Source organism: Colius striatus, chromosome 2 (genome assembly GCF_028858725.1).
Source record: "Colius striatus isolate bColStr4 chromosome 2, bColStr4.1.hap1, whole genome shotgun sequence".
Classification (NCBI taxonomy): domain Eukaryota; kingdom Metazoa; phylum Chordata; class Aves; order Coliiformes; family Coliidae; genus Colius; species Colius striatus.
The window spans coordinates 120329351-120356150 of record NC_084760.1 but is presented as its reverse complement, the minus strand read 5'-3'; the positions used below and the strand labels follow the sequence as shown (position 1 = coordinate 120356150).

Below are 26800 nucleotides of genomic sequence, written 5' to 3'. Positions count from 1 at the left end.
TGGAAGAGCTGGGATAGAAAAACACAATGTTCAGGTTGCACAGTTCAAGCAGAGTGAAGTGAAATGGACTTGTAGAAGTTAAGAGCGCTGTGGCAATATCTGTGCTACAAACGAGCAGTGTTACATGGTACTGACTTAACAAAACCACCAGGAACAGTACCCTGTACATTTATCTTTGTCTGTCTTGCCATAAGAATTCAGATCAGCTGGCTCTCCGTTTGAACTGAAGTGGAAAATCCAATCTTCCATGTCATTCTCCACATTAAGAGGGCTTAAGATGAAGTTCTAAAAATTCTTTGTTTGAACAAGAATAGATACAAAAAGTGAAGGCAGGCAGGATCAAAACAAGGCAGAGGCACCAGAGAAAAGGCAGGATGAATATTTAGGAAGGAAAAAACCCCAAACATCAAAGTTAAAAAAGATGTCCAGTTCTGGGCTCCTCAGCTCAAGAGGGACAGGGAAGTGCTGGAGAGAGGCCAGTGCAGGGACACCAAGATGATCACAGGACTGGAGCATCTTCCTTATGAGGAAAGGCTGTGGGACCTGGGGCTGTTTATTCTGGAGGAGACTGAGGGGAGATCTTATTAACATTTATCAATATCTAAAGGGTGTGTGTCAGGAGGTTGGGACATCCCTCTTTTCTGGAGTAGCCAGCAACAGGACAAGGGGTGATGGGATGAAGCTGGAACACAAAAAGTTCCACTTAAACATAAGAAAAAGCTCTTTCCCTGTTTCAGTGAGGGAGCCCTGGCACAGGCTGCCCAGAGGGGTGTGGAGGCTCCTTCCTTGGAGGGCTTCAAGCCCCACCTGGACACGTTCCTGTGTGACCTGATCTAGGTGACCCTGCTTCTGCAGGGGGGTTGGACTAGATCATCTCTAAAGGTCCCTTCCAACACCTACCATTCTGTGATTCTATGATTCTATGTGTCGTGATAGAGGTGACTAAGTGGAGTCTGAAGAAAAGAATGTGAAAAAAAGCAAAGCAGATACCTAAGAGCCCTTTTAAGTAGCTGCTTTTCTCTTACAGAGGTAGTGTTCATTAGACACTTTATTCTCATTTCAAACTAGCAGTGTGATTTGGTTAGATCACCAAGATGCTTTTGCTGCTCACTTTCTGACCATAGTAAGTAGCTGCCAATGTGTGCATTTTGCTGCTGTTTCTCTGATTCAAGGTATATTTGGAGCTGTCAGGAGAATGCCTGACTAGGAAATGCTGAGGTGCTTCAATCCCCCCTGTCCTGCTGTGGTCACATGCGAGAGCGAGACAGGAGCCCAGGGCAGGTTATGGTGGGCTGTGGGCAGAGACAAGGACAACTGAAAGAAGTTGAGGGTGTGTAGTCTACTGAAGACTGTAAGTTGGAGTGGTGCTTGGGAAGGATTCGTTGTTCTTTCAAAAACCTGACAAAAAAAAATCTGAAAACTGAAAATTATTATTATTTTTGGCCCCGAGCTCAGATTTTTCTGGGGTTCAGCCACATTTTTTGTGTGTGTGTGTATTTGGGAACAAAAAAGAAAAAAGACACCAAAAAAAACTTTGTTCTTTCAATGAGTCAGTAATAAATAAATCCTAACGTTTTCAAACCCAGAAATTTCCTTGGGAAGAGAGAGCTATTTTGTCTTCCAAAACTACACTGCCTTAAAGTTGTGATCAACTGTGCTCTCAGGCTAAGGATCTGACTCCCAGCTGCTTTTAAGCAATCAAGTAGAAGTAGCATTTGGGAGAGCTTTGCTCTCTCTTTTTTTTTTTCCCTCTCCTGCTCGTTGGCTGGGAAGTTCTATGAGTTTGCCTTAGAATAGATGCTGTGCTACCATAATCCTGGCACTTTTCACTGAGAAGGAGATTTCAGCAGCGTTTCCTAGAGTAAGCAGAGCACTGCTGAAGCCTGCTCGCAGGGCTGCTGAGCCGGTGAAGTGCAGCAAACTGCTTTTGTTTCCCTCAACGTGGGACTTTTCTCCTTTTTCTTTTCATATTTTTTTTTCCTACCTTGTGATCTTCACAGCCTTCTGGCCGAGCTTAAAAGGTTACTTTGAGAAGGGAGTGGCTATCATTTGTTTAGAAAATAAATAGAAAAAAGTAGGCCAAATACCAGTAAAGTTCCAGTTTTAAAATATTAAACTAACACACAACATTGCTGACCTGGAAAGGTCACATGAAGAGGGAGAAAGGATGTATTTAGAGGGATTGCCAGGCAGGACGTGGGATCTCTCACTGACTTGGCAGTAGATCCTTCAGCTCTCTTTGCTATTAGTGCTGTTTCGAATGCTCCTTATTTGCTGAGATCTTAATCCTGACAAGATCCATGCTTTATGTTCTACACAGTATTAAGCAAGTGTGTAAATCCATTCAGAGAGTAGCCAAGGCCTACCCCTCTGCTTCGTCCTTGGTTAGCAGACAGGATGCTCAGAAACCTGGGAAGATGGAAATTTTGAGGGGTTTTCCTTTGGGGTGTGCTATCACATAACAAGGTTGTTTGTGTCATGTTTCAACTCGCTAAATGCGGTGGAATAAGGCCTTTTGCTTCCAAATTTGTCAGAGAGAGAGAGAGAGAGAAGAAAGACACGACTGCTTAAGTTCTTCTGAAGAAATCATCAGATTTAAGGCAAATGTAAGCATCTCTTTAAGGCAAATGTAAGCATCTCTTTCTATGGCCTGACTTTAGGGTACTTGGCGAGCATAAAGCAGAAAACCTAACGCAGCAGATAAATAATTGCTGCCACATCATCTAAGCACATCATTATCACTACTGGATGAGATGAAAGGTATTTACAGAGGAGAGTCTGCCAGGAGAACACAGTCAGCTCAAGCTTGCTCCAGCTCCAGCTGTAATCAATAGGAACCTCCAACTAAACTAGAGCTTGAAGAACAAACTGACTTCTTTTTGAAGTGCTTTATACTGAGAGTTTTGCAAGATTAAAGCTGGAGCTCATCAGAAGTGAGGCGCGGAGGGATTCGGTGCCTAACAAAGCCCCTCGTTTTACTCACACGTTGCCTCATGGTCTTCAAAACTGTACTTTCCCCTCTAACAGCTCAAGGCCCCATTCTTCCTTCTCCCCCTTAAATCTCCCACTTTCACTTTCCTCCTGTTTTTCTTTCCCTGTCCCTCTGGGTTCTGCCCTCCTAGTTTTTCAAGGCGGAGAATGTGCCTTTGTTTGTGAAGAGCAAAGCGAGTTTATGGCACTCTATTCATTACATTAATGAATCATATTTAAGTGAATTTTTCCCATAGCCTGAAGGTGGCTGTTTGCCCAAAGGCACTGCTCTTGGTGCCTGTATTTTCTATTTATAAGGTGTATTTTAGTTTACATCAGAAGCTTAGGGAAAGACTTCTGCTTGATATCACTTCTGCCAAATGAAACCCACAGAGAAGCTGTGGCCAAAGGAACTCTGTACAAAAGTTGTCTGGGCTCTGTAATTTTCTTCATGTTGGGTGCATGGTACTATACATCAGCTGCCAATAAAAACAATCTAAAATAGATACAGCCCTGTGCAAGTCCCGAGACGATCTTAAAATGGAGAGAACACAGGTAAGTGAGCATCGGGAGAGAAACACGCTTTGTCTAAACATTGTTTAGTGAAAAGTACCGCCTTTTGCAAGATGGTCATGAAAGAGGCACCTCTGACAATCCCTTCTACTCCATGAGAGTTGGTGAAACTCCTGAAAGAGCAGTTTACAATCATATTAAAGAAGATTGCTGGTTTGGAAACTATTTATGGTTGTGACAGTGTGGGTGCTCCCCGCACTGTGTTGATGTTAAGTAGGCAGTATAGCCAGGGACATGGAGAAATTAACCATTTCAGCCCTCAAAGGGGAACCATCAGCATATGCTCAACGTCAGGAAAGGCAAGTCTTTTGGCTCTGGGTCACTGGCAGGCATTGAGAAGCCCCAGCAGCACGGAGCCCAGCATGCATGCATGTAGGAGATCGGCTGTGAGACAACTGTTAGCACAATTGGAGGCTTTTTAACACCAGAGATCTGCAGGAATAATAAATAGGAATCTGCTTTGCAGCTCACATGGGGAAGGGAAGGAACATGCCCAGACAACTTCACTGGACAAGTTTTTAATGTTTTGTGTCATGAGATGTTTCTCTTGCTCCTGGCTCCAGGAAGAAAGAAGAGTGGGAAACAGCTTTAGCCATCCTTCCTGAAAAAGTAGCATTAAGATCCTTATATTCATCTTTTTCAGAAAGTGTTTTGCTTGGTTTTCAGTCTGTTCCATTCCCTCTTTAAAAGACACGAAGTCCCAGAGTTTGATTCTCTAGCAAATTGAGTGTGTGAACTAATTGCCAAGGATATGCAGCATTTCTGAGGGATGCCCAGAACATTATCAGTGCATTGCTCAGCATAACTGTTTCATTGCCTGGTTGTTCCTACCTCTAAGTAGAGTCATAAATGTTTGATTAAAATGTAATCTAGCCTTTCCATGACCATTGCAGAGGTTAACTAATGAACACAAGCCTACAGGGGAACATAAGGGCCTCATATGCTGTTGAATACAGGCCAATATTGGTTGGTCAAAAGAAATTTTGCTCATAAATTCCTGCAGGATGGGAGATTTCTCAATTTAGACTTCCATCAGAGCTATTGGAAAAAGCTGTCAATCACACTCAAGGTTCTTATAGATGCCTTGCTTCCTCAAATGCCTTCCAGATGGATTTAATTCCTGTATGACTGGTTGTCCACTTGGCTTTGCAGCTGTGCACTTCTCGAGGAGAGTCCATGCCATGCTCATTCAGCTGCTAGATGGCAAAAAAGAAGTATCTTGTGGCTCTTCCTTCGTGGAAGTGCCACCTTTCAGTCACCAATGAGGCAAGAGATGAACTGAGAGAAGACAAATCTAAGGGAGACTAATTATACCAAAGTAATTAATGCCAAGAGCAAAGAACAGAATTAAGAGGTAAAGCAAGGAAATATGTACATAAGTATTAGTGAGATGGTCAATAGATATGTTACCAATCCTATCATTATTATTTATGCTGCTGTGATTTTTGTTAGCTTGAATAACCCCAACCACTGTTTGCAATGTTAAGCCTTCTCCTAGGCTAATCAACTTCAAATTTCTTGTGCTAGCTGAAGAGGTCTAACGTGGTACTTGTACTTCTCTGTGTTGTTTGCTTACAGAAACCCTCATCATGGATAAGGATTCTGCTGCTCTCGTGCTACTCAAGTTCTGAATCAAAAGACAGGGCCAATTTCAAGCAGCCTGCATCCTGAGACGAGAAAGTGGCAGGTTTCAAAGGACAGCAAGAACCAGTCTGGTAGGTAATGATGGCTCATAAAGATTTTTAAAAGCTTTTGCAAAATATAGGATGTCCAGACTGGGACTACTGATGAGGAAGGGAAGGGTTTTTTAACAGACTCTAAAAAGGTAGGCTTAAGTGGATTGTCAACATTTGTATCTAGCACCTAGCAAAATCCACTGATTTAGAGGCTGGTTTTATTTAATCATATGTTGCCAATAAATACACAAAACGTTGGTGGAAGAGCAATGACAAGATTGGTTCCCAGCAGTTAGTTGAGCAATCTCTGTAGCTAGATCAGTGTCTAAACTCCTTTAGGATCTAACAGACTATTAGTGTGCTTTGGAGATTTCACAGACAGGCAAAAAGATCAATAGGAAAGAAAAGAAATGCAGTGTTTCAGATAATAACAAGCTGGGATCTTCTGAACTGGTTTCAAAGCTTCAAAACCACCTCAGAGAAATGAGAAATAAGTCATGAAAGTTCTTGTAGCCTGTTATTATCAAAAGGACAGGGAAGTGTTCAGTGTGTTTTAGGATCAAGTCCAAATGATTTTTAAGGAGTTAGGTCTCATTTTCAATGAAAGGAAAACGAAAAGGAAGCAAAACATAATAGATAAGTAATGGCTGAATACATATTAAACCCAGAAATCTTTTCAAAGCAAAGAACAATGATCTCTTATCTCCAGAATGTTCAGTAAATAGATTCATTCTGCCTATTGACCTAAAACTCTTGGGCTTGATTTATTATTGCTCGTATTTGTGCAGTAATTTTTATTTACCCCATAAGGCTTCTTCATACTCATGACATGAACATGTGCTCGCCCAAAGTGTCCAGTAGGAGAGAGCAAAGCCTCTCGAGCCAGGAAATGAATCTGACAAGTTCATGGCAAGAACTCTCTGTGAGTATACAGCTACGTGTCATTCTGTCCCAAACCAGTCATGTCCATTGCATCATTCTGCTTCTCATAACAAAGACAAGGTATCTGATTTTCAGATAGTAACAATTTAGCCGTTCAGCCTGTAGAAGGGACAGGAATTTACAGTGAGGATATTGAGATGATTATTTTAGCCAAGCCAGGCATCGCTTCCTGCAGAAGTGGCATGAAGCATCTAGTTAGTAAAAGTGATAATATTTTTTCATCTGGCACTGTAAACTGTTCACAGTCCTACTTAGAGTCACCATAAATCAAAAGGTCTCTAGTTTCCTAAAGGAGCAGCTTTATTTCATTAACATTTTGCAACTCACGTTGTGATGCTGCTAATTGTAGAGTAGTTTATCCAGGATCACAGTGTGTGTTGCTGTTTTCAGTCAGTTTTTGGCACTGGTTGCCAGTTTAAGTACAGAGGAAGAGAGAATGAAGCATTAAATAGAGACAAAAGTGACAAGAAGAGTATCTAAAAGGAACAGCGCTGCTAGATGTGAGACAAGCTGGGATGTTCAGAAGAAATATCTGAGAACTAGGTCTCAGCAGTCTGTGAGCTGAGCCAACAGTCCTGTTCCTTCAGACCAGGGCTACTCTCTCCTATACTTTTAAGCATTTCCCAGTCACTGGTGAATGGTCTGTACTTGGTATTTGCAGGCTTGCTCTGGCAAGTTGTTTTTTTAGTGGGAGTTTTAAAAGTAACAGTTCCTAGCAACAAGGTGAAGGACTAACTCAGGACAGCATTCCTATTCAAGGCAGCATCAAGTAATTGTGTCAATTTAGGTATGTGCAGAGATGTCAGTGAAACTGCTGGGATTCAAGCACGTGCCCTAAGTGCTGGAACACAACTGAATGTGTCTCAGTGTGACACCTCCAAGCATAAGCAGTGGTTTTGTTTATGAAAATCAGTCTTGTTATAATTTCAAGAAGTTTGGCCACTAGCTCTGGATGAATCTTTGCATCTGTTCAGTGTTGCCCATCACGTAGCAGACACTGAACAGTGGAACTTCACATCTTTCCTGGGTTGTGGATACACATTGATTTTTCTTTTCCCCCAAATTAAAACTGAAAAAGCTGCAGAGATTCACTTGTGGCAAGAGCTGGGTCATGAGAGGCCAGGAACGACACTCTGCTTCTCACTAGTCTGTTTCCCATGAAAATGTTTTCATTCAAACCTAGGGCTACCCCAGAATTGTGTTGCTTCTCCTTATGGGAAGCACTTCCCCACCTTCACCTTTTGCAACAGACCAGTTTCCCCCATAAATACAGCAGAGTTTTGTAAAAATGTAGGTTCTGAAAAGTAGAGCAAGGAAGTCTTAGGAGCAGGTACAACCCAAGGACGTGTCTCTTGAAATCTCACTGAAGAAAATAAAGAAGATGGAAGATGGAAGGTTTTCTCAGGTGAGCTTTTTCACTACAACATCTGTGCTTACAGTGCCTTCCAGAAGGAAACTTCCCCTGGTGACTGGCACCCTCTCTGTGCTACAGCCTAATGAAATGAAATAATTCTAACCAGTTTGGTAAGTAAAACCAAGGGAGAGGTGCAAACCAGCTGCCACAGAGTACAATGAAAAATTAAGAGAAGCTGGGTGGGCAGTGGGAGGCTAAGTCTGCATCTTTAGCACATCACTTCAGTTAGTCTATATCTAGGGTGAAAGGAGGGGTTCTGACCTTCACCATTAGGCCAGTGAAGAAGTGGAACACCTTGCCCTGAGAGGCTGTGCCCTCTCCATTCACAGTGGTTTTCACGACTGGACTGGATAAACCTTCCTGGTCTGATGAACCTGGTGTGATGTCAGACCTGACCCTGCTTTTTGAGCAGGACATTGGACCAGAGACTTCCTGAAGTCCCTTCTCACCTGAATTATTCCATGATGCTGTAAATACACTCTAAGGTATTAACCAGGATGGAGAGCTACACTACCTTTCCTCCCTCTGGCTTTTTACAGGTAGTGTTCCTCAGGCAGGAGTTGAGTCAAGTGGGGTTTTCTGATTTAAACATTTATGGGGGCTGATTTACAACACTTTTTTTTAATGCAACCTAAGCACCAAAGGAAATAAATTCAGGACAGCTGTGAACTGAGAGAAAAAAACCTGTAAGGAAGCCATTTGGTCATCGCCGGGCTACATTGCGAAATGAGCGCTAAGAATAGTTCACAACGGGACATAAGCATTTAATTTCTCAAATTAAGGACAAATGATAGGAATGGAAAAACCTGCATGTTATCATTCCAGTTTGTAAGGGCTGTTGCCTACCCAGCCCATCCCAATTGCATCCCAACGGGACAGTAACGCTGTCTTGAGTCTGAATTTGTGTGACAGAGAGGCTTCAGTGACTTCACGCCATAAAGCCGCTGTGGCGTGTTAGCCGGTGCGTTGCGTGAGCTTCTGCTGCACTCTGCAAGGACGGGCTTCAGTTGAGGCAGGCAGATCCCACAGCTGTCCTGCCTGCAATGGTACAGCCAAATTCTAATACAAACATTTTTGTGTCATCTTTTTTTGCTGGTTTTCATATTTTTAGACACTTCGGCTCGTTCTTTCTGGCTGAACCCCCTGAGTGGCCATTCAGTCTGTGAAAATCCCAATTAGTCCCATTGGTCTCTTTAATGGTTTGCTTTCAGCCTACTGATCATAGCTGTCATAGGAGTGTGACTCCACCCTGAGGACAAGGCACTGTGAAATGGCTCCTTAGCCCCTGTTTGGTCACAGATGAGGCATGTGTATGGAGCCCCCGGGGCTCCCACTGCATCCACGAGCCAGAATTTGCTGAGGCCGGTTTTTGGCTAGGTTGGATATAACAGATACTAAAACAAAGAATCAAATGCAAAGAGTGATATAAGCTGCTGCTGCATTCATCTCAAATTCAACACTAAACACAGCAATAGTGTTGTAGAAAAGTGTGTGTGTTCATTAAGGTATGCAAATGCTTGCAGCAGTAAGGTGTGCAGGGCAGGACAGACTTCTCTCTACATGCATACGTTGGCCAGAAGAATGGTGCCTAAGTAAGGCCCCTCAGAGCTGTGGCAACACAAAGTGATGTCACTGAAATTCAGCACTGCCTGCTTTTCCACCCAATAACAAACTGTGCTGTCTATAATGAAAGTGTGCTGACATAAACACCTGGTTTCTTTTTGACATAGGAATAGGCTTTATGCTCAGTACACAGGTAGCAGTCACCTGCTGCAGAAAGATGGGAAATTTAACACTGCTTTCTCAAATGGGCAGCAGGAGTTGCTTCAGAAGGGTGCAGATCTTGCCAATCTCCTCTCCAACAATTAACCTCATCCTAACATTGTTCAATAATTAAAGACTGCCTTAAACATATAAATTAGGTTTATTATCCCTTTCAAAAGTTGCTGTTTTAAACTTCCACTCTCGGTGCATAAAGTGTCCAGACTTTGGTTTAATTAAGTTCTTAAATCGTTGGCCTCATTCCTATCCTGTAGCAGTGAGTTCTGGGAGTGTTTCCTGCCCTGGGATCCTCCAACTATACCTCCCTTCAGCATCATCAATGAAGTTCTGAGTTGTTATGTTTCAGAGTGGGGAACAGCAGTGCAGGTCTGCTTTCTCCAACCTCTTCATCATTTCTGTATGGTTTTGCAGTACTTACCTCTTTTCTCAGTTGTTAAAAATCTCTCCTCATCCCCTAAAATATTGCTTTCTCCTGCTATGAGCTGCTCCTGTTTTGCAACATTCCCCTTGAAATGGGCTGAGCAGTATTGCAAACAGCCTGCTTCTCATGAGCTGCCTGATAAGTAAGAAAACCAAGCAAGTGCACTGTTGCTGCATCACAAAGAGCCACTCCACAGCTCCTGCAAATCCCCCAGGAAGCTTTCACCAGGGTGGAGAAAGCAGAGACAAGATCAAGACTGGTGTTCTAAAGCTGTGCTTAGGGGAAGAGGCTGAGGGTGTTCGAGGGTGTTGCTGGGTGGATCTCCTTGGCTAGTTGCTGGTTTTGGCTTTATTACATAGCTGTGCTTTCAATTTATTTCAAAGGTGCCTGGAGCCTTATAAATCTGCATACATAGTAAGGAAGAGATTTTCTTACCAGTGAATACAGAAATTTGAGTGTAATCATAATAGAGAGAACATTTGATTTAAATATATAATGAAGCTACCTTGCCATAAATATACCTTCTAGAAAGGGAGACTCTTCCCTTTTAGAGGCACATGGAGTCTCCTGACAGAGCAAGACTCTACTTTGGAACACACACACACAAAAAGCAGCCCCCTTCCCCAAAATCATCATTTTCCACATACTGAATAATCGATTACAACTTCTGAATACGTTTTCTGGGTTGTTTAAATAATGGTCAAACTGTGTTTGTGATGGGAAAACTGTGTGGTTTTCTCCTGCACTCAACTTTTGCCACACACAAACCACATCAGGAGGATGGTTATAACTCTTCCAACTCAGGTTCATTTGAGCTGTAATTCTCTCCTGCTTCTGCAAACCTCAAAAGCCCAAGAGTTGTTCAACCAATTAAAAGTTGTTGACTTAAGCCCATCATTTTTATCTGCTTGTACAGTGCTTTCTGCACTTGGTAAACAAATACTGGGCCAAGAATAGGCTGCTCAGGGAGGTGGGGGAGACCCCATCCCTGGAGATATTGAACAGCCACACAGCTGAGAGGCTGAGGGCCGTGGGTTAGTGGTGGGCTCAGCACTGTGAAGGGAGGAGTTAGACCTGATGATCTCAAAGGTCTTTTCCAACCAAAATGATTCTGTGATTCTAAGAAGCATTGGCAATATTTCAGGGTCTTGCAGTTACCCTCAACTTTTTTCTACTCGAGTGCCGCACAAGGAGCAAGCTGGGTCTGTCTTGATCCTTCAAAGGATCCTTCAAAGCCAGATACAGATTGATGAAGAACTAGATGCAAAGTAAATACAAGCAGGATGACTTTAGGTAAGAATGTGGTTTTCTTTACCTCTGGGAAATGAGACTGACTTTTGAGTTCTGCACACATTCCTGATTTAGTCTCTAACAACCTCTGGGAGGAATAAAGTAAGTCACCTTCCACAGCCTGGGGGACAGGTCAGTGGGTGCTCCAAAGCACTGCTTATTGCTGCCACGACTATGCACTGTTATTGCTTTTAACTAGCCCTAAGTGGGACAAACAATACATTGTTGTATCTGGTTCTGGAGAACTTGTTCCTGATAAGAAAGTCCTTTGAGAACAAATTAATCTACTGAGAACATGCTTTAAATACGACAAGATATTAAAATACAGGTAAGATCTGGTAACACAGGTGCAAAACAAAATGGTTTCAAAATCACCTCAGAAATCAGTAACTGTTTTTTTAAGCCACTTAACAAAGATAACTACACAAGGAAGAATTTCTTCAGTGTGAGGGAGCACTGGCAGGGGCTGCCCAGATGGGCTGTGGAGGCTCCTTCTCTGGAGACATTCCAAATCCACCTGGATGAGTTCCTGTGTGCCCTACTCTAGGTGGTGCTGCTCTGGCAGGGGGGTTGCACTGGATGAGCTTTCCAGGTCCCTTCCAGGCCTTGAGATTCTGTGATTTCTTGAAATGGTGCTATCTTTATCAACTTAGATGAACATTCTCCCAATACTGACCTGTATTTGCTGCTTCTAAATGTGCATTTTGTTCCATCTCTCTTCTAATGCAGCTCAGATACCCAAATTTCTCCACTTAGCAAGTCTAGACAGGAAAGAGATTGCTTTTTCCACCTTTCTCATCAAGAAATGTTTATAAGCTAAGTCAAGTCAGCTAAAATCACACTGAAGTTTCTGCTCACTTTGGCCTGTTTTATTCCTTTCCTCTGTGCAAGTGTGTTATTAAATGTTAGCTCATTGGTAACCTCTTTAAAACCATCCACAAAATTGTTACCTGTCAAAGGTTCTTTCATTTTTCATTTCTAAGTGCTTCTGTTAGAACAAGCAGCTGGAAGTGTTGATAAAGGATTCCTTTTTATATTGTTAATGCTGAGACATCTGCAGTTATTGCTTGTCCCTGTTACTGTTTTTCTGGCATCATGGCATCTTTTCATCCCATAAGAAATCTCTCTTTTTTGCCCTTTAACTCTTAGGAATTTTAATGATTAAAACCCAAACTTGTGAGCCTTCATGCAAACACTAGTTTTACATGGCAATCTGACTTATCTTTTGGTGCAAGTTACAGCTGGTGGGGGAATTTAGGTGGCAGAGGGACCAAAGTCGATGAGAGGACGATTTACTTGGAGGCCAGCAGGAGACCTGCTTCTCCTTTATAAAAGCCATCTTTTTGAAAGAAGAGATTCCTTGGGTAGACAGTGACCACTTACTTTGAAAACTCAGCCTGAACATTTTACTGTTGTTGATGGAGAAGCCTAAAGGTTTGAGATCACCTCTGTTGCTTTCACTACCTATTGAAGTTTGATTGCACGGATTATGACCAGTTACCTGTTCACAGAAATCCCACCTGTGCAGCCACATGCATATAAAAACCCCTGAACAAATTCTGTTTGCACTCAGGAAACTACACAGAACATCTGTTCAGGCATGGACTAAATGTGCTCAAGTAGAATGTCAAATGTGCTTACATCATATCATACTGGGTCATGCATTAGACTAGGAGTTTACCTCAGATTAAAGTCAGCTTATAAAATGAAACTCAGCCACATCTTTTCTTTTCAGAACTGATTTAAATAGGCTTAAATGATGGCTACATAAGTCCACTCAAAGACAGATTCAGACCTTCCCAAAGCAAACATCACTTCCCAGGAGATACACCTTCACACGTGGAATCCTCCATCATCCCATTTAAGAATTGGACTTATTCCTCTGGTTAGCCACTAATGGCTATCACCACTGTCCTTGACCAAAAAACAACAGAAAACCCAAAACAACCCAAAATTCAATAAAAACCAAACAACAAGGAACTGAAAAAAACCTCCCAAAACCCTGAAAGAAAGAACAACTACCCACCTATTTTTCAGTTAGCTAAAGTAACTTAGTTGAGCCATTTGCTAACAACAACAGATAAGAGTCTACTGAATATCTAGCTCTGAAAATGCCCAGAGATCAGGATTTATTATGCCAGAAAAGGCCTAATTAATATCTGGGCTTCAGTAACATTTTCTTAGCACTGTAGCTTACAGAAGTGTATGTGACATGTTTCCTTACTAAGTTTTTTCAGCTTCAAAGCTACAGGTTTTACCATATAATTATACCTCACAATGACTCGATGTTTCTCCACTGTATTTACAGCAGAACCAACGTTTAACGTGATTTCAGGTCAACAAATAAAACAGAAATGTGAATGAGCATAAAGGGGATAATAACCACATGTATGTGAAACCACTTCAGAGCTCTGTAGTCTGCAGACCCCTTCTCTGCTTTTAGTGAAGTTACATTGCAAGTGAAAGAAGGTGGAAGCCAGATTCATGTACATTAAATGTGTTCTTTCAGGTTAAACTGTTGCAAATACCTTTTTCTCCAAAATTATTGCTTTCTGGCTGCTATGAGAAGAAAACTTTGCAGATTAAAGATGAAAACAGATCTAATCTTTGTGAAACTTCATGCTTTTTATCCATGAACCTTACACAGAGTAGGTGAATACAACTATCTCATGTATTCTTGACACAGAGAACAGAGACCTTACTAAGCCAAGTTCAGATCTTTTGATCTTGTGAATGGAGGCCGTTGAACTTTATGACAGATATATGTCAAACTTCCCTTTGATAAGAACCCTTCAGCCAAAAGGATGCTTAAATCTTGGGTGAATTATTACAGAACTTATGAAATGAAGAAAATCAGTTGGAAGTAGAACACAATAAGGAAAAGGAGAGCTTCAAGCTTCAACTCTTTAAGTAGTTTACTAACTTGCTAAATTAGTGTCCCTCGTTGGAGATGCTCAAGGAATTTCTTCAACCTTTAAAAAGTGTGTGTCTGTAATGCTGAGATCTTTTAGAAATGTTCTAGAGTTAGAAAAGGTGACTTGGTAACCCAGACTTGGAAAATGAAACTAAACCATTATATAGTAAGTCACCTGAAGCAAGAATCACGTTTGAAAACACATTAAAGAAGTGTTGGTTGAGAGAAAATGACCCTAAGCAAACAACTGGAGAAAGGAGGAACACAAAACCATTCTCAGCAGGCTAAAGTACTATAATGCAGTAGTGTGGGATGAAATAACTGCAGACCTGCTCAAAGCAAACACATTGAGAACATCACCATACTTCATGGAAGTAGGGGAGAAAAATGTCTCCACAAAGGGGCAAAGGTATCACCATGGAACTGTACAAGATGGGTCCTAAAAGCTGCTGCCAGGATGCTCTCACACTGCTGCTCCTGCTAGGGAAATGTTCTGTATCACTGCAAGGCTGTAGACCACAACTCATCAACAGCAGGTATTGAAGCAGAACAGAAAGCCAGCCCGTGCTCCCACAGGTCATGTTTTAAGCTATCTTATACTATGGAATGCAACAGTTGACAGCTGTCATTCCCTGTAGGGCTTAACTGACTTTTAGGATGCTTGTGTCTGAGGGTTTGCAACAGATACAGGGAGTTCCTTGAAAGGAGAAATAAATACTCTGTGCCTTTTAATGGGGTGCTAAGTGCACTGGGATGCCCAGTCAGGATCACACATAAGCACATTCTTCCCCTTCCTATCCAGTGTGATTCCTGATTGCATTACGAAAAGACCTCCAGCTTAGAGTGGAATTCTGAAGGAGGACAGATGGATGGAGGTTTGGACTTTCTTCAGGCCATGTGCCTTCTGAATACATTTGCTATGTTTTGTCTGTCAAAACATTAGCCTTCTCAGAGCTACTAAGCAAACAGGCTTTACAATCAACCAGTCAAATGTGAAAGCACGATGGGACTGCTGTACATCCCGCTCTTCTTCAAGCAGCAGCCACGAGAACTGCTAATGAGTTTACATAAACTGAAGCCTCCTGCTTTCCTGCATCATCACAATTCCAGAAGCTAAGGTAAATAGACCCTTCAGAAGCTTGCCTGAGTTGAGGACACTTAGCACAATTAGCAGATGGTACCACTCTTTAGCTGAAATTTACTGAGCCTGTTCCTGCCTGGGTCAGAATAATGGCAAAGCAGTAACTAACTGAAGGAAGTAAAGCAGCTGTTAGTATTTATGCTTGTGATGGATGTTCACAGTAAAATGGTCAGACAGAACAGAGAATATCCATCCAAGGTCTTGACATGACACTCACAGCTGTGCAAATAGCACAGATGGGAAGATGATTCACAGCGGCCAGATTTTGAAAATGCCCAAAACCAGGCCCTCAAAACAAGATGTGTTTTGTGACCTGCCCTCTGGTCCCTCAAGGCTATTAGAGAGATGCTCCAGCAAGGACTCTTTGCAGCAAAATGTTGCATTTTCACAGATTAACAGCTTGAACAATTGGTTTGGGATGGGCTGATGAAAGACCATCTCTGTGTGATGTACCCAAACGAACAAGAAATTAAACACTCAGCACAAAGAGCTGTGAAAAACGTCAGCTTCTGTCTTTCTGTGGATTCTCTTAGACCTGAATCCCTACAGCTTTTCCAAGTAATTAGTATTCCAACGGTATGTGTAACCAGGTCAGTCTCATAGGGTGGCTACTGCTGGCAACGAGTATTCTCCATGTGCTGAAGTACTGCAGCAAACAATGTACACGTGAACTGTGTGACTGATTAAGCACTTCGATGAGCTAACAGCATCCTAAAGCACATATCAAGAACTTAAGTTTTCCTACCACAGCCTCTCTCCTCACCCTATCCTCAAACTAAACAGATCTGTGCTGTTGAGAGGCTCTTGTACAGTATTCTTTAAAACACAGGAAGTGGGAAATCTTGGGAGCGTGCAAGATTTCACAAAAGGCTCTCCAAAACATTTCTGGGGCCAGCCTAGGAAACTGTTAGAGGTGTATTTTAGGTTATGTCTATCTTAGCAGGTAGTGTGGACCCCCAGGAGAAGACCAGTACAGCATCCCAGCACGTGCATTTCTGAGGGTCTCCGGGCTCTCTCGAGTCTGGTCCTGCAGCCTGAACACTCGTTAGTCGCTGTGGTGTATTAGCAGTACTCCTGCAGTGCATTTCAGCTTTAGTTTCATCTGAAGGGCATCTGGTTGGCATGAGGCAAACGAAGGCACATTAAGTGGAGCTCATTAGGAGGTACATTTCAGAAGTGCAGCCTGCACCCCAGCCAAAACGTCAATGAAAAGCACCCTGCTGGAGGCAGAGCCAGGCACTCCAACCTGACCCAGTTCTGCAAAGGGCCAGCTAAATGCACCTGCCCTTACCTGATTTTTACAGCCTTTATATGCTAGCTGCACAGCCCTCTTATATAAAACACAAAGTGATTTCTGTCCAGAAAACAAAGCATCATGAATTGTTCCCCCTTGCCCCTCCCTCCTTAAAAAAGGAAAAGGAGAGAGAAATCTAGAGGGGCTTAGTTGCACGAAGTTCACTTGTTCTGGGAATGAGCATGGTTGCTTTTCAAAGTACTGGAAAACTTAACAAAAAATCCCTCCAACTTTACCAAGGAAGGCATTTCTAAAGTTAGTTTGCAGGGGGGAAATAACCACAGCACAGAAAACAAGTTTATTGCTTTCCTCCCCCTACAGAGAAGAGAAAAAGGCAACTGAGATTCACCAAGTCTAGGCAGAACTATCTGGGGAAAAAGGTGTCTCTCCCTCTCCCACATAGGAAAGCATTGATAGCTCTTATTACAATCTGTTTCCCCCCTGTATTTTGGTCACAGTAGCACAAAGGGTTAAAAACGGACTGGGGAAATATAGGAAGCAAATGTAGCTGAGGAGCTAAAAGGTTTGCTGAGTGTATTGCTTGTGTTGGCAGCGTGACGGGAAGGCAGGTCATTCTCTACCTTTGCTTGGTCTCTTTTTTCATTCAAGTGTTACTAACATTCCAGGAAAAACTAGCAGCTTCTTGCAGACTAGATTTGACAAAATGGAATTAATTGGGTGATTTTCTCTTGACTTCAATAGGAGCAGACTGAGATCACAGAGAGGCGAACACCACAGCAGAAACACACTTCAGTCTCATAAGCCGGCAACAGGACACAGCTCGTTATGTTTTTAGCAGGTAGGAAGTGGCTGTGAATATTTGCTAACTCCCTCATCTGCTTACAGATATTTTCTTCTACTCTGCTTTTGCTTTTCCCAACTGAAGTGATACTCTCATAATGAATGGTAAGAATTTGAGTGGCTTCCTGAAAGTGTTGGCAGGTGCCATGGAAGGGAATCTACACTGGTGACCAGCTCAGCAGCCCTTGGAGCGAAATGCACATTTGGAAGTGAGAGTGCAGTGTGAACTCACTACACAGAGATGGGGAGAAGAGGGTGAGTTAAGGTCATAAACTCAGAATCTGACACACAGTTAAAGTGTTTGCAGTTGAAACTCAGTCCTCTGTACATACTCTAGGTAAGAGATCTTCCTCCAGAACAACATTCCCTCATCTTTTCATCAGTTTTGGAGGTTCCTGACACTTTACTGCTCATGTACAGTATCTTAGGAATTGCCCAGGAAATTTTAGCTACCTACACTTCTAACATCAACACAGTTACACAAGAACAAGTTTCTGATCCCTGGTAGCTATAAGAATTATATATATCAGAGGAAACTTCAGTCTTTCCCTTGCAATTGTCTTCTGCAAGGCAGTGTCCTTTGCTATCAACCTGTCATCTGTGCTGGTCGAGCTACATGGTCTCTAATAAATAACAGCATGCAGTTCAGACAGAAAACTCTCAGCACTGATTTCACTTCTTCAGGTCACAAGTTAAGAAGGTATTAAGCAGCTTTTGTAACTCAGGAATATGGCCATGTTTTGGTAGATTAAGAAGTGCAGATAATCTTGCATGTCCCTGAACGTTTCTCATTCCTTGTCAATAGAAATAGGATCCAGCCACACTGCATCATGATTTACCCAGCAATGAAGCTCAGCACATCAGCGAGGCCTCCTGAAGTCCAACAGGACTAGTGTCATTCATAGGTGTGGATTCCAAGTACAGAAACCAACATGAGTGTGTTTGGCCTATCGTACCCTCCCTGTTCAATGCTTAAAAAGGGAGTGGACATGTGTACTAAAACAGAAGGCCCCTCATACTCTAGTATGATGTCAGTAATTCAGCTCCTCGGAGCATGTTATTGTTTTAAAAAGAGGTCTCCACACTTTCACATTGGTTATAAAATACTTAGTGCTGCTGGACTGGAAGGAAAATGTCATACATCTGCAAACAATTAGAAGGAGCTGGACTTCATATTTGATTTACTAAACAATAAAACAAGCTTAAGTGTAACTATATGTGTAAGTTACACTCCCTAGGAGCCTCAAACAGTTATCATAGCAAAGTCTTTTAACCATAATTAAATAAATCCACAGTGGGACCATTGCTGATCAAGATTATCTTTTATAAGATACTTTCAGCAGTGAAAAGCACGAAGATCATGAAGTTGAACGCAATGCTTTAAGTGCTGCACGAGCCTTTTAGCCTTTCTTTCAAGTACACTGTCCACTACCCTTTTTCCAGCTGGAATTCATTCAGTGTAATACATTTCAGCTTTTAAGCACTAATATTTCCATGCTTTCTGCATTTAGATTGAAATTTTGGCCTGAGGAGATTAGTAGCAAAACTCCGATTCAGTCAAGCCCAAGATTTCACCATAGTTTGTGTGTCTGCTCCTTGAAGGGGTTTGGTACTATAACAACAGTTAGTTGTTGTTAGAAATTAACCAACCATTTGTGAACTGAATATAAACATGAAGTTGCAAGTCTCAGGGAACCAGAGCATGTAGTAAAATAATAGTGACCCACCACCACCAATCTTCTCCTCTACAAAACCAAAACCTCACGGAGGTGTTAGTCTCAGCCCTAACTCAACCTCTATTTGCAAGACAAAGTATTGGTGCCACACACTGTTAAGCTTTCCTATGCTATCCCCAACTTATGCCCCTGAAGCCATTGTAGCAGAAGGGATGTTCATGTCTGCAAATCTTCTAGCATTACCTGCTTTTTGGTTTTTTAGTCAAACAAAAATGTTGTTAGACCCTAAAACTGAAGCAGTTTATTGCAGTTCATCAATGAAGGTGAGTGCCAGCCACAGCACTCACGGCCAGATCAAAACCCAGGAGCCTGGTACTCGGTTCCTGGTTCTGCTGCTGCTATGCTAAGTTAAAACTAAGCAAAAAAACAAACCCTACTTGCCATCCTTGGCATTGATTTTTCCCTTGGTAACCCTAAATGATGGCTTGGGGTTAAGGGGATCCCAGTACCGACCTCCTGCGGTCGGTTCTTTACTTGACAGGCTTGAACTGGAGTGACAGAAATGTTGAACGTTAGCAGACAAGCCAGAAACGCAACTCTGAGGCTTGGCCTACAAAAATAACTTCTCCAGCTTCCATGATGATTACTGTGCTTCAGAATGACAGGGGATTTACTTACTAGTGATAAATAATGGTCTGTATACATGAATACCAGGGAGAAAGGAACTACCACTGTATATTACAGCCTGGCCTGATTATAGTCACTCAAGTGCTATTTTATATGATTATACTGTTACGGGCCACAAAGTGGAAAAGATGAACCGTGGGGTCAAGTTTTGCCCTCTGTTTGTATGGGTATCCCATTAACATGCTTGAAAACCAAGTTTGTGAACGAGGAGTAGAAGATATTTTTATGAAAGGAAACAAAACAGTGGAGAAAACATTTGTTACTTCAGCAAGAATAAGAGTAAACTATTTATATGAAATACTAAATGAAACAGCCTTAGTTTACAGTAGTGCTTGTGAGGCTGGTTCCTGAATGCATACAATTAACATTGCTAATACCCTGAGAATTTTGGCACTGTGTGTGGTGTATGTACACTCAGATGAAAGCTCTTCATTGCCATAGTTTCAAAGACTGGCTAGACCATGGCTGGGAGTAAGCTGGCATGGTCTGCCTAGAACTGCTCTTACAGAGATCAGAAGAACACAAGCTGTTCAGACCTTTGGTTCCTACTACTTGAGAAATATCCCTCATACATAATAACAGCACTGTGTTGTTCTGCATTGCCATCTGTTCAAAGCAGAAATTCACATGGTGGTGGTTTGTTGTTCACCCACTGAAAAATAGAGTTTTGCAAGTCTCGAGACACTGTCTATGGTCTGACTTGCAGTGTCAGACCCTACTTCTTTCAAAGCACTGCCTCTCCTGGTCATGTTGAATACCATGCAAAGGGTTTGACTGAAGTTGCTAACTTGCAGGAAGGGGTTTTTTGAGGATCTACAGACAACAGAAGTATTTCTACTCATGAGCCAGAAAGAGACGGAACAGGCTGCAACAAACTGCAAGTTCTGTTACCTTGAACAGTAACAACTGGAAGGTATCTTATTTTCATCTCTTTAAGCGTGGATGTGTCCAGTTTAACGGTGCAACAATACGCTCTAGCGGATGCCAGAGCTACAAGCTGTCACTTCCCAGGCATTAAATTTGTATCACAGACCCTCCAATGACACTGGAAGCAAAACACAGCAGCTGGCTTACCTTGGCACACATTGTGATCGCTTTGCTCGTACCCAGACGCGCACTGGATTTGATGAGTTGGGTTTGGAGGGGCACGGTGAGGGTCAGCTGGGGTCCGGCGAATGACGTTGTTTCGCCCACTAGTGGATTCTGCTGCTTCTTCTCTCTCATTTACAATAATTTGCGCTGTTCTGGGTAGACAGAGGTATCCTCCATAGTGGTTAACACATTTCATCCCACCTTTACATGCATCTGGGACTATTTCACATTCATCAATATCTGTGGTTAGCAACAACACAAGTCATGCTTTTAACAGTCAGACCTTCTGCAACAGCCATTAATACAAACAATGAGACATGCAAGCACCCCTCCTTGTCCAAAACAGGGGTGTGTAATGAGAACTCCAATGGCAAGTCTGTCTTTGAAAATCGTTTACTGTACCTTTGCACCGTTGCCTAACAGGATCCCATTCGTAGCCATCTGTGCATTGCTAGAGAGGGAAAAGAGAGAAAGAAAAGTAAGGATTCTTTGTTTTTCCAAAAGAAAGAATCCTGAGAACAAAGAAATTCTTTCCAAAATAATCAAACACATTTCAATGAGCTCAAAGTTTGATCCCAAGGGACATGTGGTGTTGGCATACCTTGGCAAGCTAGAAAAATGGCTGTTGGCACAGCATTGCTGGGCAGGAACAACAACAAGAGAGAGCCTGTATCTCAGGAAGTTGCAGAGATATCGTTTGCTGGGAATAGGTAGGTTTTACTGGGTCTGGGGAACCAAGCGAGACAAGCATCACCTCCTCCCTGCCTTGCTCCTAGAGAGTTTTAAACATCTTTCATACGAGGAAAGGCTGAGGGAACTGGGGCTGTTTAGCCTGGAGAAGAGGAGACTGAGGGTAGCTCTTATTAACATTTATAACTATCTAAAGGGTGGGTGTCAGGAGGTTCATAGAATCACAGAATGGTAGGTGTTGGAAGGGACCTTTAGAGATCATCCAGTCCAACCCCCCTGCAGAAGCAGGGTCACCTAGATCAGGTCACATAGGAACGTGTCCAGGTGGGGCTTGAAGCCCTCCAAGGAAGGAGCCTCCACACCCCTCTGGGCAGCCTGTGCCAGGGCTCCCTCACTGAAACAGGGAAAGAGCTTTTTCTTCTGTTTAAGTGGAACTTTTTGTGTTCCAGCTTCATCCCATCACCCCTTGTCCTGTTGCTGGCTACTCCAGAAAAAAGGGATGTCCCAACCTCCTGACACCCACCCTTTAGATAGTTATAAATGTCAATAAGATCTCCCCTCAGTCTCCTCTTCTCCAGAATAAACAGCCCCAGGTCCCACAGCCTTTCCTCGTATGAAAGATGTTCCAGTCCCCTGATCATCTTGGTGGCCCTGCACTGGCCTCTCTCCAGCAGTTCCCTGTCCCTCTTGAGCTGAGGAGCCCAGAACTGGACACAGGACTCCAGATGAGGCCTCACCAGGGCAGAGGAGAGAGGGAGAAGAACCTCCCTTGACCTGCTGCCCACACTCTTCTTGATGCATCCCTTTTTTCACCAACAGGTGAACATCTTTCATTCCTGGGGCTGGTTTGCCAGAGGGACTGATGGGCTTCTCTGCCCCTGTGCTTCATCCCGTCTCCCATTAGCTCTCCAGCAAGGGGGGAGGATCCTGTGAGAGCTGGAAATTCATTCACATGCTTTTTAATGACATGACTCCAGGAACTGCAGTCTAGAAAGAACAATTTATATTGCAGGACAGACAATAAATGGTTGGAATTTATAACAGTGGGACCACTTATTTATATAAGACTCTGCAAATTTCAAACAAGACTTTACTCAGTAACTACTCACATTGACTCAGGCTAGGAAGTTCAGGATGAGCTTGAAATATCTACCCTGCAGTTAGGTAGGCATCCTCATTGTTCCTCTCCCCAAAACCATTAAACTCTCTGCAGGGCAGCAAGTTTAACCACAGGCAGCAGTTACAGAAACTGACCAGCAAAGTCTCACAGCGCTACCCACCGCAGCAGACACATTGGAAATAGGGATGAATCGAATGAGCTGTGCCACATAGGTGCATATGGGCACTGTGCTGCTCAGGATATTACTTTAATGGCCCTATAGTAAAAAGGAATTGAGTTGGCTAATGTCATTAGTCACAGCCAAGCAAGCTAAGTCTCCTTGCAACTCCTGCGCTGCAGAGGAACTACACGTGTGACAGACTGTGATGCCGAGATCCGCTCGTTGCGTGTGCTATCCTCAGGTTATTTTGAGGAACTTGGTAGTAACTCAGCATCAGGGTTAAAAGTCTTTTCTTCATTTGCAGGTGACAGCAGGGAACTGCCAAATAGAGCAGCGAGTTGTAACTTGGGAGGCTTTTTCTTCCAAAGGAGTAAGTGGACAGCAAATTGTGTTACAATTCTCAGTCTCTAAAGGAATGAGTACATGCTGAGTTGACAACACCAAAGTTACTGTAGCTATGAAAAGGCAAACCTGGAGGAAAACAGCTAATTCATGCATTTCCTGAATCACCCAATTCCTGTTAAGGCACAACAGAAGTACTGTCTATGTAACAGTATGGAGCCAAGTCCATCTATTACTGCAGCTGAAGGGACTGTGACAATAGGAAAGGATTTGGCCCCAAGTGAATACAATGTACGTGTGAGAAACAGCAGCATGCTAAAAGTAAACCTTCCAAAAGCTAAGGATTTGTGTTGAGTACTTTTACATTAGAGTCTAATGATGATGGGGGAACCTAAATGCTAAGGTCTCTTTGAACACAGGAGTGTAGGAAGCCAGGTCACATTTGGATGCTCTAAGTTTTCAATTGGTCTAAACAGAACTATGTCAACTTCTCAGAAAATGCTACCCATATTTTTACAGAAGGCTAAATAATAAGAACAAAAGAGGGGAGGGAACAGGATCCTTATGTGAGGCTGGATTTTCAAAGGTACTTAGTTGCTTCAGTTTCCACTTTATATGTAGGGACTTAAAGAAACTCACAGAAGCCTCCAAACTGAAGGATTCCCAATCTTCAAAAAAATCTATTGCTTCTAAAGCCCAGTGTTAAAGCATTTTATGACTGGCTTCCTAACGCTCACTTGAGGCTTCTTTGAGCTCTGTCTTCTACAACGAGGTCCAACTCTGCAATATTTACTCACTTGAGCCATCCCCCCTGACTTCAGCGGGATTACTTGTATAAGACACCATCTCAGACTTTGGCTGTGGTTCTCTAACTTTTTGCATGTGTGCAGAATTTTCTGCTTGTGTGGCATTGCGCTGATGTCTGTACACAGATTCAGAGGTCCACCCATATGAAGCAAGTTGCAGGGATTACAACTGTAATCAGATGTGAAAATGTGGGCTTTTTTTCCCCCCAGCCCAAGCCGATGTAATTGCCACTCCTATGACATGCAGTATCCAAGACAAAGGCTGAACACAAGCAGAGAAAGAAAGAGCAAGCCTTAAAATGAAGCCTTTAAATCTCTTATCTCTCAGTTGCTTACAAGAAAAACCTATTTGCAGTATTCTTGTACAAGTTCTGTCAAGTCATGCAAAACCACTGCTCAGAATCAGCTGGGAAACTAACAGTCCTGTGATCACCCCAGGACTTAGGTGCTTCATTAAGAACACTGAAGCCTGAGGTACTTATGTTTCCTTACAACCAGCTTGAAACATCCAAAAGAAAACACACAAGAATGTTTGACCTAATTATCTGTCAAATCCCATATATTTCAAACGAAGGTCCCAGGGACCCTAACTTTAGGAAAACAGTTTAAGGAAATATTAGAACATCCTAACTTTGTGCAGTTCATCCAGTTCAATAGACAGATAGGCTTCTCACAACAGCCACTTGTAGCCTGTTTTGCTCAATCTTGTCAATCTCAACTTCAAAACGGCGTCTCGGTGCATGAACAGCTTATTTTATGGTTAACATCTGAACTCAAAGAACTTCGTATTGCATGCTATACGTTGGCAAGAAACTTGGTTTTTCTAAAGGGTCATTTAGAAAAGAATCCCTGCAAAGCAGTAATTATCTCAAACTCTATTAAACCTTACCGTGTATGTTATGGTTTCCTCAGTTTCCTGCGAAAGTACTGCAACAAGGCTCAGAGCAGCCAAGAACACAGCTGTCAACATCGTGAATCTTGAAAGAAAGAAAAACAAATAAAGTGGGACTATTTTTAGCGCCGAGCTTCGCCGGAGCAGCACCTCCGGGACCGGGTGGGTGTCCAGCAGCGGCTCTGGCCCCGGCCGGGAGCGCAGGGCGCCCGCCCAGCCCCTACCTGGCTGAAGCCGCCGGGACGCTGCCCCTGTGCTCCGCAAGAAGAGGGTGAGGTTCGGCTCTGCTCCCAGTCCCTTGTATCTTATCCAGCTGAGGGGAGGAAAGGAACAATAACAAGAGTTTAAACTAACATAGCACTTAACGCCACGCTGAACTGGACGCGGTGCAGCCCAGCGCCGGGCAAGGAGCGGGCACCGGGACTGCCCGGCCCGTCGCATGTCTTGGGCTAGCGACGGTTCAGCAAAAGCTCCCCGCCCGTGGGGAGACCCGGCAGGGACGCGCCACGACACCGAGCCCCGGCTCCTCGGCGACACACGGCAGCGCCGGGCACCTGCCGGGCTCGGCGCGGGGCCGCCCTGCCCCGACCCGCCGTCCCGAGGAGCGGCGAGGCACAGCCGTGCCGTGCTGCCGTGCTGCCCCGCTCCTACCTGCGGCGCGGCCGGTGCGGGCGGCGGCTGTTCCCGCGGCAGCTCGGCGCCGTCCGTGCGCTGCCGCTGCCGGCGCCCGCCCGCTCTCCCGCGCCGCCCCCCCGGCGCTTCGCCTAAATAGAAGCGGGCCCGGCTGCTGCCGGAGCCGCCGCGCCCCCTGCCGGCCCCGCGGCGCGGCGGGCTCCAGGCGGCGCAGGTGAGGCGCTGCGCCGCCATGTTGGGCCCGTGAGGGCAGGAGGGCGCGGCCCCCGGAGGCGTGTGGAGGACAGCCGCGGCTAGAAGGTGCCGTGGAGAGCGGCTGCGGGTGCGTCCCGCCACCCCTGCGCGGGGAAGCTGTGAGGGGAGCCCCGCCGAGAGCCGCGAGAGCCGCTCCCTCACGCCAGGCGCAGCTGAGGCGCCAGGCCGCGTGCAGGGGATGCCCTGGTGAGGGCAGCCGGCCCGTCAGAGCTGTTACCCGCCTGAAAGTAGGTGTGGGCCGGCATTCTGGGGAGTGCCAGTGGGCCTTCGAGCCATGAGGCTTGACGACTGGGGAAGGAGCCCCGTGGGGCAGGCGTGGGCTGGAGGGAGATGGTGCAGCACTTGGTCATGTACCTAGGGCAGGTTACAGTAGGCCTGTAGTGGCCTGACTGTGTGTCGTGTGGCGTGATGCTGTGTCATCTCAAGTGGGGCTGTGGTCCCAGCAGTGCTGAGCTGCACTGGCTGCCCGAGTGAGCTTCACCGTCTCCTTCCCAGGGCCGTTGATGAACTGGCTCGTGCTGGAAGCTGGGCTTGCTCCTTGGAGCACGTTTTTTGGAAGTCCACGCATAAATACATACTAAAAAGAAAAGTTAAGACAGCCCATGAGTTTTCAAGCAATAGTATGGAGCGTTTTCCCAACCAGGCAAACTGAAACTTAAAATAGCAAGGCTGATGTGCTTTTCTGCCCCTTCTGAAGTCAACAACTACAACCCACAAGCAGCCCGTGGTGGGGAAACGCCTGGTCCTTTAGACATGGTGTAAGGTCAGGAGTAATTACTCTTGTTTGAGAGTTTCTTCTGCATATGAAATGCTATTGTTTCCCCACCCAGTGGGAAAGTTATGGGCTGAAGGGGATGATGCGAAGGCGTTAGAGCAGAGACTTAGGAGCTCTCATAGGTGGCAGGGTTATGGTGAGAAGCACTGTGCCACAGAACTGTTTCCACAGAGGGATAAGCTGACTCTTTCTTTAGGACACCAGTTTTCTCATGGTAGTGCCACTCCACTCGATTCCTCTAGTTAAATACAAGTTCTTTAATCTTTTAAAACAAGTTATCTCCTTAATATTGACCATGAAGGGCCTGGAGAACTTGAGATCTGTACAGAAAATGTCATACTAGGTTGCAGACCACTGGTCCTGCTGGCCTAGAGAACAGCTTTCCTATGTAAGCCTCTAAGTGCTTGCAATGGTATTTGATGCTGTGTAAAACATCAGTGCTATTCTGGATAGC

At 44.0% G+C, this 26800-nt stretch overlaps 1 protein-coding gene across 1 annotated transcript in view; it reads right to left on the bottom strand.

Moving 5' to 3' along the window:
* EFEMP1 (EGF containing fibulin extracellular matrix protein 1) overlaps positions 1-25413 on the bottom strand; it is a 48836-nt gene extending 23423 nt beyond the window's left edge. Inside the window, exons 1-5 of the mRNA XM_061989302.1 lie at positions 25335-25413; positions 24908-24996; positions 24681-24768; positions 21076-21124; positions 20656-20913 (exon numbers count right to left, since the gene is read on the bottom strand). Of these exons, the coding sequence (XP_061845286.1) occupies positions 20656-20913; positions 21076-21124; positions 24681-24761 (388 nt within the window). The 5' untranslated portion in view covers positions 24762-24768; positions 24908-24996; positions 25335-25413. The remainder of the gene's footprint in view (positions 1-20655; positions 20914-21075; positions 21125-24680; positions 24769-24907; positions 24997-25334) is intronic.
* Positions 25414-26800: the final 1387 nt, after the last annotated feature.